At 38.4% G+C, this 16,868-nt stretch overlaps 1 protein-coding gene across 6 annotated transcripts in view; it reads right to left on the bottom strand.

Moving 5' to 3' along the window:
* sez6b (seizure related 6 homolog b) overlaps positions 1–16,868 on the bottom strand; it is a 185,525-nt gene that overhangs the window by 84,960 nt on the left and 83,697 nt on the right. For 5 of the 6 annotated variants that reach the window (XM_016557060.1, XM_016557059.1, XM_016557056.1 and 2 more), the window contains exons 2-3: positions 5,902–6,653; positions 3,908–4,041 (exon numbers count right to left, since the gene is read on the bottom strand). In XM_016557060.1, coding sequence (XP_016412546.1) covers positions 3,908–4,041; positions 5,902–6,653 — 886 coding nt within the window. The remainder of the gene's footprint in view (positions 1–3,907; positions 4,042–5,901; positions 6,654–16,868) is intronic. The other variant, XM_016557057.1, reaches the window with a different exon arrangement.

Raw genomic sequence — 16,868 nt, forward strand, 5'->3', positions numbered from 1 at the left:
ATATTTTTTTTTTTTTTTTTCAATGTTAAAACACTTTTTCCAATCCTAGCCTAATAGGCAGAGATGAAAAGTATAAACATTGCTCTGTTTGTTTATGCATTCCAACCAGTTTGAACCAGCAAAAGTGAATCAACCAATCGTGTGAGTTTAGGGCGGAGCAATCTGTTTGCTCGACCAATAGCTAATGTGGAAACCTATAAGAAAAGAGTCATTATTTGTGATGCAGAAATTACACATTTCAGTTTTAAATCCAGAGCTTTTTTGTTCAAACAAGGTAATAACGCAGCTTATTTTTAATGTTTAGCTGTACAAAAGCAGTCAGTTATGCTGCTTCATGTTGCAATCAGGTATTTGTTTTTATTTTATTTCAATTTATTATAAAAATCATAAAAACACCAGTTTGCAGCAAAAATAGTTATACGATTTATTGCACTTGTTATTTTTCTAATTATTCACTTAAAGCAGCAATATGAATCAGAACTCTGGCACATTCACAGGAAACAGCTTACTTCCGCGTTGCACAATAAAGGGATAGTTTGAAGCTCTAGGTCAGAGGTCGGGAAGAGGTCGCCAGATCTCTCACCCTTTGCTAACAAATTATCTATTACACAAATTAGACATCACTAGAGATCAGCAATTCCTTTGTTGTAGAGCCTACATAAGCTCTACATATACATGTAAAATAATAATACATTTTCCGTACCGGCCAAAGTGCGAGTTCAGTGCGCGTTCAGAGCTGTTTGCGAGAGTCACGAGCAAACCATTGACGTTTCTATGGTAACGTACAGCTCCTGCACTCAGATTCGTAGCTTTGTGGTAATAGCGAAAAGAAAGATTTTTTGAACAGCAGAAAAAGTGTAAAAGTATGTAAAAAAAAAAAAAAAAGTGACAGGACTGCAACATATACTTTGTTTTATATGTTTTATACTTTGAAACATTTCGCCGGTTACTTTCGCTCAGTGTTCGAACTATACCGTGGACTTTGGGGGAGCCCACTTGTTTTGTTCTAGGTGGTAGCCTGCACTCCTCAGCACCCCAAGATTCAGACTCATTAAATTTCCAATATGCCATCTTGCTCTCTTATTAACTTTGTTAATAAGTGTTAATACCCAGTGATAATACCCAGAGTCATGGCAGAGTCATGGCAACTGTCATGGCTGAGTGGACAGAAGTGATCTCCAAGCACCAGGCTGCCATATTAAACATCTACTCTCTGTCCAAAACAGAATTGAGAATGAAGACGAGCTATTTTTTTTTTCTGCTCTGCCCTAATAGACAAGATATGTCTCACTTGCGGGCATCATCGGTGTAAAGATCATTACACTGAACTGTACATTCAGGCACTATTACTTTAGGATGTAAAATTCAAGACACAAAAATAATCACTTATTTTTTTCAGTTTGTTCCATTTACAGCGCATTTATACTGACAAGCAGCTTCTGATGGAGCGTTTTACAATGTGTATTATCACGTACAATAGTAGCGATGTTCTCTCCTGTTTCATCTGAGGATGAACCTTAAAGTTGAACATATATAGACTGTACAGACACTAGAAATGTAAAAAGTTAATACCAAGTCAACACTAAAGTAAAAAAATATAAAACCACAGCAGTGCCTGGTCCCCATCCACTTTCACTGTATAAAAGCAGTGTTCTATTAAATATTTTATTCCATTCAAGAAAGCTAGTTTGCTGTAAGACTGCTGTAAGAAATTAGAACTTGCTTAAGTACTGTTTACTTCAGTTTTAATAAAAAAATAAAAAATAAAAAAAAACTGAGGAAACATTTCTTAATTGGGAAAATAAGACAAAATGTCACTGCTTTAATTTAATTTGTCAATATACTGAATAGATATTACTAGTATTGGTATTTTGACAACCCCAAAAGATGTACCAAATAACAGGAATCTAGTACTGGAGAAAAGTGTAATATGTGTTTTCAAAAATGACATAATTGGGTCAAATAAGCTCAAATTCAACTTCCATCAAGAAATGGATCCTCAGCAAAAAGGTTTTGGAGTGGCACTATACAGATGATATTTGAACTCCAGTGAAAGCGAGCACTGCACTTCCTCAGATGACTCATCTCTATCACCGTAGGAGAGTTCAGCAGGATGTAGCTCTCGGGGGAGATGGAGTCTAAAGTTCAGTATCTGGGTATTAAAGGAAGAGTGAGGCACGACCTGAGCTCCCTCCGCTGAGCTCAGACTGATGAGGGTTTAGCCATTTGGCCTGGATCAGCAGGTCAGGCCTGTACAGGTGATGAGCCCTCTGCCCAACACAGCCCTCGACACGCAAGGTCAGCAACCAACCGCCACCACTAATACCTGATTCCCAGAGGAATCCAGCAGGTAAAGGCCACGGCCATCCAGCACAAGCAGGAAGCGATCTAAAGAAGCAAACCTCTTTCCATCTTCCTAAATTGAATGATGGAAATGGCTTAATGCAGTTTAACCTTCCTGATGAACGCCTTCAAAGTCCGAGGTCTCAAATCGGGATTGTACGGCATTCAGAGAGGCTTCTGGATAAGGGAAAAGCTTAACCAGGACCGATCGAATAAATTAGGCCGTAAGAACACAGAAAATGCAAAACAGGCCCTCGCATTGTCTGAATTAAACATTATTTTTGTCCATCAGCAGAAGGATGGGGCTGCTTTAATTAAGTTAAGAGTTGCCTGAGAGACAGTTTAACAGGAGGGCATTAAAGAATACCATAAACAAACAAAAGAAGTGGACAGATAATCCATAAGCAATTAATTAGGGGAAGAACTGTGTGGCTTCCGCACATATCAGTCACATTGAATAATTGCTGGAAAACAGAGAGATATTTATACACTGTCCCAGGTTAACAAGTCTGTACAAGGAGAGGAGGAATGAGATGAGACAGGCTCCCCTCCCTCTCACCGTCCTTCTCTCTCTACCAACTAAGACGCCGCAGCAGCTCACATGATGGTTGATAGTGATTTGCTATGCGTGATCTTTACTATTCAAGATATATTAGCTAAACCATCTGGAAGGTCAGGGAGGTAATGGCTATTGTATATTTTATGAAGGAAGCTGCAGTTAATCAAATGGTTGAAGGTGATTTTTGTGAGGGAGCATATCATGGTTTTGTTCCAAACCCTAGCGAGCTTCCTTGCTGTCTATACTGTATACGCAGACAACATCCTAACCAAAATGGAGTCTAACCAAAAATTAGCTTGAAATGTATATGACAATAAAATAAAATAAAGTAAAATAAAATCTGTCAATATTTAGCAAGTTAAGAGTACTTACCGGGGGTGGATTTTTAATCAGACAAAATTATTATTTAAGAATACTTCACTACTGATCAAAATACAGTTATACTGTACATCTATCTGAACTCTGCCCACCATTTAATTAAACAAACAAACAAACAAACAAACAAACAGATAATCTCCCAAACTGTTCAAATACATCAGCCATTTATGTCAGCTTATGTACGAACAGCAGCTGCATTTATGTGACCTTTATGCATAAAACCCACTTCTTAAAGCTGAAGGTAGTAATTTTTCCAATATAAAAATGCTTTTTCTCATATTCAGAGAGAACTATAAGAAAGCCATTTGAAGGTTGTTTTCTGAAAAGTGTAACACTGTGGCTCTATTGTAGCAGCAAAACATTTCCAATCAGTTTGACAGCTACATTGACTCAACCAATAGTGTGAGATTGGGGCGGGGATATTTGTTTGCCCGACCAATGGCAGATAGGGGGCGTATCTGCAAAACCTGTGTGAAAACAATCACTATTTTTCTGTTTGATGCTAGAGGCACAGTACATTACACACTTAACCTTTCAAGAATAAAAGAGCAGAACTGGATTACCACAGTAATTTAGATCGTTTCCAGGAACTGGGTCAATAACAAAAGCACCGTGTGATGGATTTACCTGAATTTCCACCCCATAGCCCATGTAGACTGTCACGGTGTATGTGCAGTCCACATCCGTATTGTACCAACTCCTGGCTTGCTGTGGTGTCTCTATGTAGCCTCCCGGTGATGTGAAATTGGTGCTGCACGGAGCTGCATTAGAAAAGGTAGAGAGAGACAGAGAAAGTGTGCATCAATAGAGGCAAGCCTTTTCTCATTCTCTCAAACTCATTTCATTGCATTCCCTCCCATCTTTAATTGTCTTTCAAGGTTTTCTCATTTTCTGTCTGGATCAACAGGGTCAGTTTTCCTGCCCTGCTGTGTAGGAACACGTGGGCAATTCAGGTGAAATGGCAGGTGAGCGAATATTTTCTTGTAGCCTTGAGCTCTTTCTGCTCTGTCAGCTCCTTCATCTCCCTCTAGAGTTAAACGCTGCTGCTGTTCAAGAGATATGTTCTCGTTCCATATAAATTCATACGCTTGGCTTAGTTATTAGGGATGTGCAAAATTACATACTTTCATATTTAAACTGTCTAGTTGGCTAGTGGTCTTAAGAAAGCCCTGTATAACTAGGCTGCATCACTTCTAACGGGGCCAATCAGATCCAAGTTTCTCATTCAGGGGCGGACTTACCCATTAGGCAAAGGTAGGCGACCGCCTTGGGCCCCCAAAAGCCAAGGGCCCCCTAAAATGCTTTTCATATAGGATGTGCGCATTAAGCACGGACATAGGTGTGTAAATGTATAATTGCCTTTTCATTATTTTTTTATTTTAATTTAGTTTTATTTAAATTTGTAGTTAAAACAACTAAAAATAAATGTATTTTAAAGTTTAGAATTAGACAGCCTTTGCACACAGGCTTACGCTGAAAACAACAAAATGGAACCTCAAGGTTGATCTAGGAAAATGTGTGCAAATGTATAGGGCCCTATTCCTATATTTTGCCTGGGGCCCCCAATTCACTAAATCCGCCCCTGTTCTCATTATATGGACAATTGTGCACAAAAAATAAATAGGTTAAAGATCTTCAATAATAGGGATGCACTGATATTAAAAATCTGACTGATACCAATAAACAGATCATTAATTTTGTTATGCCAGAAATTCAAATTTGTATACTAAACTATTTAATTTAAATAAAATATAAAAACTAAAACCAGTCACAACATTTTAACAACATACAGTGTAAAAATTGGATTTGCTAAAGACATTTAAATTATTTTTAAAGATTAACATTAAGTGAGTGTTATATGATGGCTAGAAGGTAATGGAAATGTAAGGTAACAGAAAGGATCATGAACTATTATATATCCAATATTTGATGGTAACAAAAAATTATAAAAATCTCTAATATCTGCTGATAATAGATATGGTGCCAAGATATTGTGCATTCCTATTAACAGAACTTTTTAAATAGTGCTATGAAGTCAGGGGGCACTGATATGTCCAAATGTCCCCATGTAATAAATATAAAAATAATAATTAAATTAAATATAATACATATATAACAAATAAAGTACCTTAATTAAAAATAATAAATGTCCCTATATAATAAATTATAAAAATACTTAAATGTCTAAATTTAACTGAAAGTTCAATATACACAAATTGCACAAAGTATTATTCATATTCAATGACACAAACTCTTGCTTTCAAAAATAATTTCATAAATTAATAATATCATATTGTTTTCAAGCTTTTGTTCTGTGACTTTAAAGGGACAAACATGTAGCCTGTATTCATTTTAAAAATGCATTTTTGTAAACATTAAAAGGCTAACTTATGTTATATGGGGTTTCTGACCCCTGATTTTATTGCACACAACTATCAAAGACCTCATGTAAGAAGGCAGCAAATGCAGTGGTATAAAACTACTTATCCAACTGACATCTCAAAACCCACATCTTTAGGCACAAGCAGGGCAGGTAAACCTCTGAAGAGCCCTGAATTAGGCATCAGGGAGCTGTGTGAAAAATATGTAAATCTAAGTCACGCTGATCGTGTGAATGGTACCTGGTGTCTGCATGGTCGTAATAACTGTTGTGGTGATGATGGTGGAGGTGGTGGTCTCGTCATCCAAATCCCCAGACATTGATGATGCTTTTACAGCAACATCACTTCCTGGAGTGCTATGTTCTGCCTTGATTATTGAGGACTTTTCTTTGTCTCTTTTTACTGGGATTGTTGCATCTTTGGGCTTGTTGTTTAAGGTCGGAGTGACATCTCCTCTATCTGACAGTTTGGAAGCAGGTGTTGCAGATTTGTGCACATTGTGCACAGTGGTGGTCAGTGATGTTATGGTCACGGACAGGGGTGGTTCCTCTGTGCTTCTCCTCTGCGTTTCTGCTGAAGGTTTGTGTTGGATGTTGGGCACGTGTGGCTGGGTGAGGGCTGCGGCCGATGGAGCCAGTGTGGTGGTTCTGGGAGCTGCTACATCAGAGAATGGAGGCGCATCCTCTTGTGGGACCAGCTGTGTGGACGGATCCTGAAGGAGATGGGAACTAGACGATGGCATTGTGGGATGGTGAGCTGCCCCTCCGCTGTCTTGAAAATACTGCTCGTGGCTTTGTCCCCGGGGGTCGTAAGGCGGGTAGTGCTTAAAAGGCGGATGGTGGTCAAGGCCACTGTAAGGGGGAGCCGTTGTGAACAGCGGAGGGGCTCTCTCTGTGTCCTGTGTGGTGTGATATGGATTGGACCCGTCCTCTGCTTCCACCTGACCTCCTCTTTGGGTGACTGCTAACCTCCCATCCATATAAGAACCTGGAGAATACATTTAATACAAGCAGAGCTAATTATGAAATATATAGTGAGTTTAGAACAGTGATAATCTTGCCAAAAGCATAATTTCTGATGAAAATGTACATTGATGAAAGAGTTGACATTCTGAATTCATGGTAAATTCAACATCGTAAATAATCAATCACGTTCATTTCTAGCACTTTTCATGTTGACCAGGTGCTTTACGTTATAAAATCATATCAGCAACATTTATAAAACAACATATCTTAAAAAAATAAAACCACAGTTAATTCCCCCATAAGCAACTGCAAAAAGATCAGTCGCTAAAACACAGAAAATCAATAACTAAAGCATGAAGCAACACAGAAACCTCAAAGCAAATAGATAGTACTTAGTATACTCAAGCTACAAGTTTTTGTTTTGAAATGTGTTTTGTAACTGTTAGTGATATGCTCAGGTATATTTCCATAGAAGATCCATTTTAAATTCTCCAAAAACTTTTTTTGTGAACAGTTCTACATTTTTATGGAAAACTTTTTTCAACTATAAAGAAACTTTTGTGCAGTGGTAAGGTTCCATAAAGGTTCTTCATGGAAAGATAAATGCCAATAAAGAACCTTCATTTTTAGGAACTGATGGCTAATTGAAAGCACAAAAAAGGTCATACAGTTTGAAAGACATTAATCATTCATTTTCAAATAAGGAAAAAATAAGTACTGTTGTATGTTTGCTATCATGTTTGCTAAAATGTCACACATAAGTCCACGTTACTACCTATTCTTTGTAATTATTTGTGAAATTACTTGCAATTTCAGAATTTTTGAACACCATTTTTTTCAGTGTACCTATAGTCGATTGTAGGAAAAAGACTTGCAAATGCCTTCTATTCTTTACCAGCAATGAGGTAGCTTTTTATTTTGTGTGCATATTGTGAATAACTCTCTAAAGCAGGGAAAAGACAATTTATGTCCAAATATCCATAATAATATTCAAATATTTTTTGAATATTTTGGTGTGGGGACTGTGTCTCACTGCTGATGAAAGACTTGGAATGCCCGTGGTGAAAACACATGAAAAGCATTAAAAAAGGAACAGAAAAAAATGTCCTTTGTAAATAACTTGCAATTTTATGTTTCAACCAGAGATTGTTGATAGAGAGGGCAAAATGTACCTTTAAAAATGTTTAATTTAGGTAAATTCAAAGTAAAACTGACTAAAATTAATAAATATGGCAAATTTAAATGATATTTTCATAAAAAAAAAAAAAATTTAAAGCTGTAAAAATTAACACTGATTAATAACTACAATTATAACTTGAGTGTTCAAACAACTATAGTCCTTTTTTTTTTTTTTACATATTTCAAAGACAAGCACCCTCCCTTGTGTAAAGCCTTGCAACAAATTTCCTCTCTATACCACCCAAGGAGAGGAGGACTGCACCGTTTATACGGCTCGTGACGCTTTGTGGTTTAGCCCTACGAAATTGCAAAGCATTCAAACTGCGGGGTCAGAACCCCTAGCACATTAACAAAATGGAAAAGTATCCACTAAATGGATTATGATTGGAGACACTTTGAAAACGCCATGGAGCGTGTGGAGGAAAAAAGATAAACTCCTTTGCCATAATTGTTCATTTGAATGCTCTTTCTCCTCCCCTTGCCAATTAATGAGTCCAAACGTTCATCAGGCGGCACGTCGTAATGAGTGGATTTGAGAAGTGTAGCGGTGAAAATGGATCTCCCCCACCTGCACCTGGTGAGATGTAATCAGCCGGCCTTCAGGAGGCTGCTGCGTGCCGGGGAACTTGTGATTTCACAATGCTTCATTTGCACCCTAATAGCTCTCTTTCTGTTTCTCGACTTACTAATAACAAGCTGCTTCCAACAACGGAGGCTGGTGTATCTGAAGCGCATTCCCACGAAAGGAAAGGAGAGGATGATATCTCAAACCGAACGGAACTGACGGGCTATTTTTTTCCCCTTATCCTCTATGAAGTGTCAGAAGCAAAAGATACACATCGTTTCGCCAAGCGGTGATGTGTGTTTTATGAGAGATTGACTTCGCTTTGAGGGTAAAAATCACATCGACATCTAACACATCACTCAGATCCAGGCAAAATGACACATGAGAGACAAAGCAAAGGGCAGGAAGTCCTCAGTTCCTGTCATCTATTTAGAATTCAGCCATTTGTAGATCAAACCCCAAAAGCAGACAGGATTTTTTATTTTTTTTTGACGAGGACATCGAAACGCAAATAGCGTGAGCTCTAAATGTCAATCAGGTTTTGCTTTATGATTAATTTATTAGCTGTGCCCTTACATGAGTAATTATGAAATATCTGATGTCAAATTTCAAGGTTGTTAAATTAGACAGGCTGAATGTAATGAATGTGCCTAATGTTATGAGGTGAATTATTATCCATTTCACCCTGAACGCGAACATTTCTGAAAAGAACCACTGGCAGAAGTTTGTATCTTGGGAGTTCCTGACTTATAAAAAGCTTCTGAAATCACTATGCATATCACACTCAATGTCACAGGGATTTCGTGTTGAAAAAAAATCAGCATTGCCAAATGCTTCCCAGTGGAAGGTCCCATATACCCCCTACACTTCACATAACCCTAGCAGTTCATAGTCCAGGCTCCTCTAAAAACTCCAGGAAAGACCAAACAGACGTGGCGCGCTGAGGCAGGAGAGTGTTTGATTTGCTCCATTAGTGCTCGTGGAGTATAAACAGAATCTTTCAGACTGACTTCACTGTCTGTTCAAAGGTCCCTCAGTGCTGTGCTCTTCAATGGCTGGATTTGACTTTTAAATGACCATGAGCCTGCCTTAGAAGCTTTTTACACAAACCAGCGGGGGAGTGTGGGCTTTGTTTTACCCTCTATTGCATTTTCTCTTAACTTGCAAATAGGTATGTTCACTGAACTCCTATTTAAATAGTGACCCTTATGCGCGAAACACAACGAAGGAAGAATAACTGCAAATAACAGCTGGAGGGAGAAGTGGGGTGTCACTCATGTTTATGCAAAAAGTTGCCCTGAGACATCTGTAAAGAAGCACATCATTTACTAATCATTATTTATAAGAAGCTTTTATCCAAAGTGACTTACAGTACATGTATTACCTGGGCAATCCCTCTAGAGCAATCTGGGTTCTTTGCTGCTTTTACAACCTCCAAAAAACTGTCCTACTTTTGAGTTCATAAGTTGTCCCCAAGAGTTTTTGTACTTTAGGCACGCCCCAATTCGTGTACTTGTGCACTATTCTGGCCATTTTTAGAATAAATAGTGTGTTCATTCTGAAAATTCCAAAAAGGAAATATGCACTTAATTAACAGAAAAAAGAAATGTGGAATGTTGGACATTTCATGCTCTCAACTGTTGCAGCATTACTTACATGCTGGAGGGGGCGGGGCTATTCATATACTACTAGACAGTGGTGTACATAGTGCATCATTTGGGACAATATTTGTAAGCACAAATATTACACTGTGTCCTAACCAACTCTGACAGTGGTACACGACGAGTGACAGGGAATTCTATTTTGGAAAAGAGTCTCTATTTCTGTGACGTTGTGGCTGAAACAACAGCATACAAATTATGACAATGACAGTCTCAGGTACTGAGTATGTGCTTTATTTAATGTTAAAAGTATCTAATGCGACTGCGAGTTTGTTTACTATTTTGCATGACCTTTATACTGAAAGCGATAATGTATAATATACCTCAGATCTTAAAAATAAATCAAAGCAAACATAAATGTTAAAACTGTAAACTCAATTTAAACAAATGAGTGTATTCCATGACAAAGATTGTATCAGGTCACTCAGTGTGTATTTTAATAAAGTTAAAATGGTTTTATATGTATGAATTAGATTATGTACTTATTCATTTTGTGGCAAGTGCAGTGCGCTTGCAGACAGAGCCCGCCCACACTCTCTTCTGATTGGCTGTGATTTTTGACTGAATTCTCATTGAGTTGTCTCACATCTGGTGTGGACAGACAAATTGCTTATCACTGGAATCTTGTTGCGCCAAATCTGGTTAGGACACTGTGTTACAACTACACAAAAGGCTTAGAGGGATAGTTCACCCAAAAATAGAAATTCTGTCATTAATTACTCACCCTCATGTTGTTCCAAACCCGTAAGACCTTCATTTATCTTCGGAACACAAATTAAGATATTTTTGATGAAATCCAAGAACTTTCTAACCCTGCATATACAGCAACGCAACTGACACGTTCAAGGCCCAGAAAGGTAGTAAGGACATTGTTAAACATATACCCCCTGGACTTCACATAACCACAGCAGTTCATAGTCCAGGCTCTACTAAAAACTCCAGGCAAGACCAAACAGACATGGTGTGCTGAGGCAGGAGAGTGTTTGATTTGCTCCATTAGTGCTCGTGGAGTATAAACAGAATCTTTCAGACTGACTTCACTGTCTGTTCAAAGGTCCCTCAGTGCTGTGCTCTTCAATGGCTGGATTTGACTTTTAAATGACCATGAGCCTGCCTTAGAAGCTTTTTACACAAACCAGCGGGGGAGTGTGGGCTTTGTTTTACCCTCTATTGCATTTTCTCTTAACTTGCAAATAGGTATGTTCACTGAACTCCTATTTAAATAGTGACCCTTATGCGCGAAACACAACGAAGGAAGAATAACTGCAAATAACAGCTGGAGGGAGAAGTGGGGTGTCACTCATGTTTATGCAAAAAGTTGCCCTGAGACATCTGTAAAGAAGCACATCATTTACTAATCATTATTTATAAGAAGCTTTTATCCAAAGTGACTTACAGTACATGTATTACCTGGGCAATCCCTCTAGAGCAATCTGGGTTCTTTGCTGCTTTTACAACCTCCAAAAAACTGTCCTACTTTTGAGTTCATAAGTTGTCCCCAAGAGTTTTTGTACTTTAGGCACGCCCCAATTCGTGTACTTGTGCACTATTCTGGCCATTTTTAGAATAAATAGTGTGTTCATTCTGAAAATTCCAAAAAGGAAATATGCACTTAATTAACAGAAAAAAGAAATGTGGAATGTTGGACATTTCATGCTCTCAACTGTTGCAGCATTACTTACATGCTGGAGGGGGCGGGGCTATTCATATACTACTAGACAGTGGTGTACATAGTGCATCATTTGGGACAATATTTGTAAGCACAAATATTACACTGTGTCCTAACCAACTCTGACAGTGGTACACGACGAGTGACAGGGAATTCTATTTTGGAAAAGAGTCTCTATTTCTGTGACGTTGTGGCTGAAACAACAGCATACAAATTATGACAATGACAATCTCAGGTACTGAGTATGTGCTTTATTTAATGTTAAAAGTATCTAATGCGACTGCGAGTTTGTTTACTATTTTGCATGACCTTTATACTGAAAGCGATAATGTATAATATACCTCAGATCTTAAAAATAAATCAAAGCAAACATAAATGTTAAAACTGTAAACTCAATTTAAACAAATGAGTGTATTCCATGACAAAGATTGTATCAGGTCACTCAGTGTGTATTTTAATAAAGTTAAAATGGTTTTATATGTATGAATTAGATTATGTACTTATTCATTTTGTGGCAAGTGCAGTGCGCTTGCAGACAGAGCCCGCCCACACTCTCTTCTGATTGGCTGTGATTTTTGACTGAATTCTCATTGAGTTGTCTCACATCTGGTGTGGACAGACAAATTGCTTATCACTGGAATCTTGTTGCGCCAAATCTGGTTAGGACACTGTGTTACAACTACACAAAAGGCTTAGAGGGATAGTTCACCCAAAAATAGAAATTCTGTCATTAATTACTCACCCTCATGTTGTTCCAAACCCGTAAGACCTTCATTTATCTTCGGAACACAAATTAAGATATTTTTGATGAAATCCAAGAGCTTTCTAACCCTGCATATACAGCAACGCAACTACCATGTTCAAGGCTCAGAAAGGAAGTAAGGACTTCGATAAAATAGTCCACGTGACATCAGTGGTTCAACCATAATTTCATGAAGCTACAAGAAACAAAAAAATTACGACTTTATTCAACAATTTCTTTATAAATTTACGGTTGAACCACTGATGTCACGTGGACTATTTTAACTGTGGTAGTTGCGTTTCTGTCTATGGAGGGTCAGAAAGCTCTGAAATTTTACCAAAAATATCTTAATTTGTGTTCCAGAGATGAACAAAGGTCTTACAGGTTTGGAGCGACATGAGGGTGAGTAATTAATGACAGAATTTCCATTTTTGGGTGAACTATCCATTTAAACAGTATAAACAGTATAAACAGATGCTTGCAACACCAAGGTCACAGGTTTGATTCCCAGAGAATGCATGGACCAACAAAAATGTTTGCCTTAAATGCCGTGTAAGTTGCTTCAAATGAAAGAATCTAACACGTACAGTACATGACAAAGACACGTGATCTGACGTAATATGTGTAAATATGTAAACATTATGAATCAAACTGATGTCATATAATTTATTATTCCTTTCAACAGAATTAAAAATAAATAAATAGTACAACAATACAGATGAAAGATAGTCTTAAGGTTTATTACAGGTCTACAGGACAGAAGAATTGGAAACATAGACAAATGTTGTGCTAATATACTTGCTCTAGACTCAAATAGCCGCATCTAAGACCCATCAAGACACGGCTATTGCTTCATCTCCCAGAGTTCATGCATCAAATGTGTGACTGGAGGAGCCAGTGTTTGACTTTGACAGTAAAGGTTGACAGGTAACCGACAGACTTTTTTCTGTGATGTCTTTCCACACACCACCCAGCAAATTCTTTTTTGCTTGCCACTGTTTGCATTGATTAAAGTATAACCGGCTCCTTGGAAGGGATGTTTCTCTGTCCCAGCCCTAAGTGAGTTTTGATAACAGCTCAGTAAGGAGACGTTGCGGGCACCGTGCTTTAAGAGAACGAAACAGATGGTGAGAAAAAGGCAACGGAGAGACAGATACAGAGAGAAAACACACACCACAAGCCACAAGGCATCTACTGAAAACTGTAAAAAAGAGAAAGACTGCGGGGCAAAGCACTCCCCTCCCTATTGTGTACAGCTAGCATCAATAATGCACCAGGGAAACTAACACAGCGCCTCCCTCACAGCTATACATCTGCTTCAGCTCCCTGCGCCTCCACTGTGGCCCCCGCTCAGCAAAAAAAAAAACCTTCAGGAAGGAACACACTGCCAAATCTAAGTTATGAAAAAGAAAACAAGAGGGAAAAACAAATCAAACTTCACTTCTGCCAGAGCAAGTAACTAGCAAAGACTTGTCTGACATCAGTCATTTAAGTTGAGCTGCTTGATTTACTAGAAGTGGCGAATAGGAAAATACATCAAATTGCTTAAATGACTCATCACATCACTCTATTCATCTACCTTCTCTGCCAAGGTTTCTTCGTCTTCTTCCCATTAACAGTCATGCTGTCCTTTTCTTTTATTGTCCTCCATCTCTAGCTCTCTCCATCTCCTTCTTTCAGCCAAAGTCACTCCAAGTCGGAGAGACACAAAAGCCGACTGAGTGATGGAGAACCGCCTCAAGAGGCACTTTGATGTTTATCATTGAGCTTTTCAAAGACTGTAACTAAAAATGGGGCTTATCTCGAACAGACCGCGGAATCCAGAATAAACTGAGCTGATTACATTTCCGAGCATTTTTATTCACTGGAGGAACGGTTTGTGGAAAGGCCTAAAAACACTATTTGTTCCATAAGTTTTTCATCTGAAAAAAATAAATATTGGCTCTACAGGTGATTTTTTTAACCCTATTTTTATAGGTCAGAATAAAACTAAGCATTCTGATCCATTTATCCAAGCATTCCACACAGTTCTTTCAGAACACAAAGAGCACCAAAAACAGCCTGGTCTCATGTTTATACATAGGTATTAATACGTAACATTTACAAGCACAAAACGTACATTTTTGTAAGTTTTTATTCATGCTAAAACGTACAATTTAGACGTATTTCAACGTTTAAAACGTACAAATTCATTTTTCTAAAAGTATTTAATGTGTTGTATCTAATGTATCTATTAAAAAGAAAAGTGACTGTACAGTAGTAGTGTATGTCCATGTACAACTTTATTGCCAAGCTGCCATAAACTCTAAATCTGTTAAAACAATTATTTTATAATCATGTTACATTTTTTTTTTTTTAGCTGCACAGCTCAAATAATACACAACTTTTACACAAGTGCTTTTTATAAAAATATAAGCTTTTTATTTTTGCTTTTAAATCATCCAAAAATGGTCTCCATTCATTTTCAATGTAAGTGCCTTTTAAAAATAATAGTAATAATGAAAAAGAGAAAGAGGGAATTACTTTTTTGTGGTAATCAACATTATCGTTTTATTTTGACCTGTATTGAACCTGAAATATTCTTTTAAGAAGTGCAACTCTCTCTAATCCAAACGTGACAACTGCACACATCTGCTTACACACACACACACACACACACAGACACAGACAGCTCTTTTTATTCCCAGAGGAAACTTGAAAGAATGTCACTTCAGTTATGATGAGCCCTTTCAGAAAGCATGAAGGAAATTAAGGGGAGAAGTGAGATGAGGTGGCTACATCACCCCCTAAATTGATTTTCTTTGATTCGTGTCTTCCCCACTCACAGTTCAACACTTACACTCCACACACACAAGGCTTCATAATTAATCTATTTGGATGGCAGAGAGCTGCTCACAGACTCCAATTATATGGAGAGGGAGAGAGAAAGAAAGAGAGACTCAGAGGTGAGTAATCGCTTCTGCAACACACTATATTGTCACCACATACACAATCTGCATTTTTAACTCTTAAATGTATTTTACATACTATGTAGTTTTAATATAACTCATTATATAATGTTTGAATTATTTATCAATATATTTATGGTTTGTATGTGGCCAGAAAACAATAACAAACCACATATTCAACCCAGAATTACATTCATACATGGTACTAAAGCATAGTAAAGTATTGTTAATTGAAGCTAAAACTAAAAATGTTGTTAATTGTAATAAAGCTCAAATGAAGTAAAATTTAAATATTAGATGAAAATCTTAAACTTAAGCTTAAAAAATAGAAAAGTTTCCTTGCCAATTAGTTAAAATAAGTTGAAGCTAAATTAATAAAATGACTATATGATTATATTATATATGCGTGTGTGTGTGTGTGTTTGTTTGTGTATAAAATCATTTACTCACATCCATTTACTGAAATACTGAAAAAAGTGAATATTCTTAAAAAAAACATATATTTAGTATTTCAAATCATATGGGTGTCGCGCCCCTGGACTCATTCTGTGTGTTTTTCCCTCTCCACGTGCTCCATGACCCAGTTTTCCAATGTTAATTGTTTCATTAGTTCCAGGTGTGTGTTATCAATTACCCCATGTATTTAAGGTCCTGTCTGTGCTTTCTGGTTTTGTCTGGTATTGAATGTTCATCTTTCCCCGCTACGTGTGTGTTCCTAGTTCCGTTGGATGTTAATTAAAGTCCCTTTGCTTGATGTTTACTCAACGTCTCCTCGTTCCTCGCTCCGTGCTCCTCACGGTAGCGATTCGTGACAGAATACCAGACCGAAACAGTAACCTCCGTGTTTTTGTTTTTCGCGTTTTTCTCAGTGTTTTGTTTCCTTTGTGTCCATGGATCCCCTCTTTCGCCCTGAATACCTCCTCCTCCTGCTGGAGCAGGGGGAAAAATCGCTCGAGGGCCACACCAGACTGTTCCTGGTCCTCGCCAACCTCTCCAGCTACCCGGACGATGCGCTCTGTGCGTTCTATGATGCCAGTTTAAACTCTGCGTAAAGAGCGCCATCGTCCGAGGAAGGCCCTCGAGCGAATTTCGCCGCATTTGTGGAGTGGACACTCGCCAGTGCCAGTGCCCAGCCCACCATCTCCCAGCTGCGCGGAGCGCATGCCCGAGTCCACCGCTGACGGAGAGCCCGAGCTCGAGCTGCAAGTGAAGTCAGTCAAGGTGCGAGAGCCGGCAACACAGAGCCTGCCGTGAGGGAGAATGCCGCGGACAGAGAGAGCGAGGAGTGGAGCTCCGCCCACTGCACCGCGGTTGAGGGTGAGCTGATTATACATCTGGGACTTCTGGACTTCGAGGAGGACCTTATAGATTGGGAAACAGAGCTGGAAGCCGACTTGCCCCCTCTCCTCTCTCCTTCATCCCCGCTGGTCCCGTCCAGCCCTGAGGGGGCTCCCATTTCCCAGTCCAGCAGAGAGAGG

Source organism: Sinocyclocheilus rhinocerous, unplaced genomic scaffold (assembly GCF_001515625.1).
Source record: "Sinocyclocheilus rhinocerous isolate Xijiao unplaced genomic scaffold, SAMN03320098_v1.1 scaffold166, whole genome shotgun sequence".
Lineage (NCBI taxonomy): Eukaryota > Metazoa > Chordata > Actinopteri > Cypriniformes > Cyprinidae > Sinocyclocheilus > Sinocyclocheilus rhinocerous.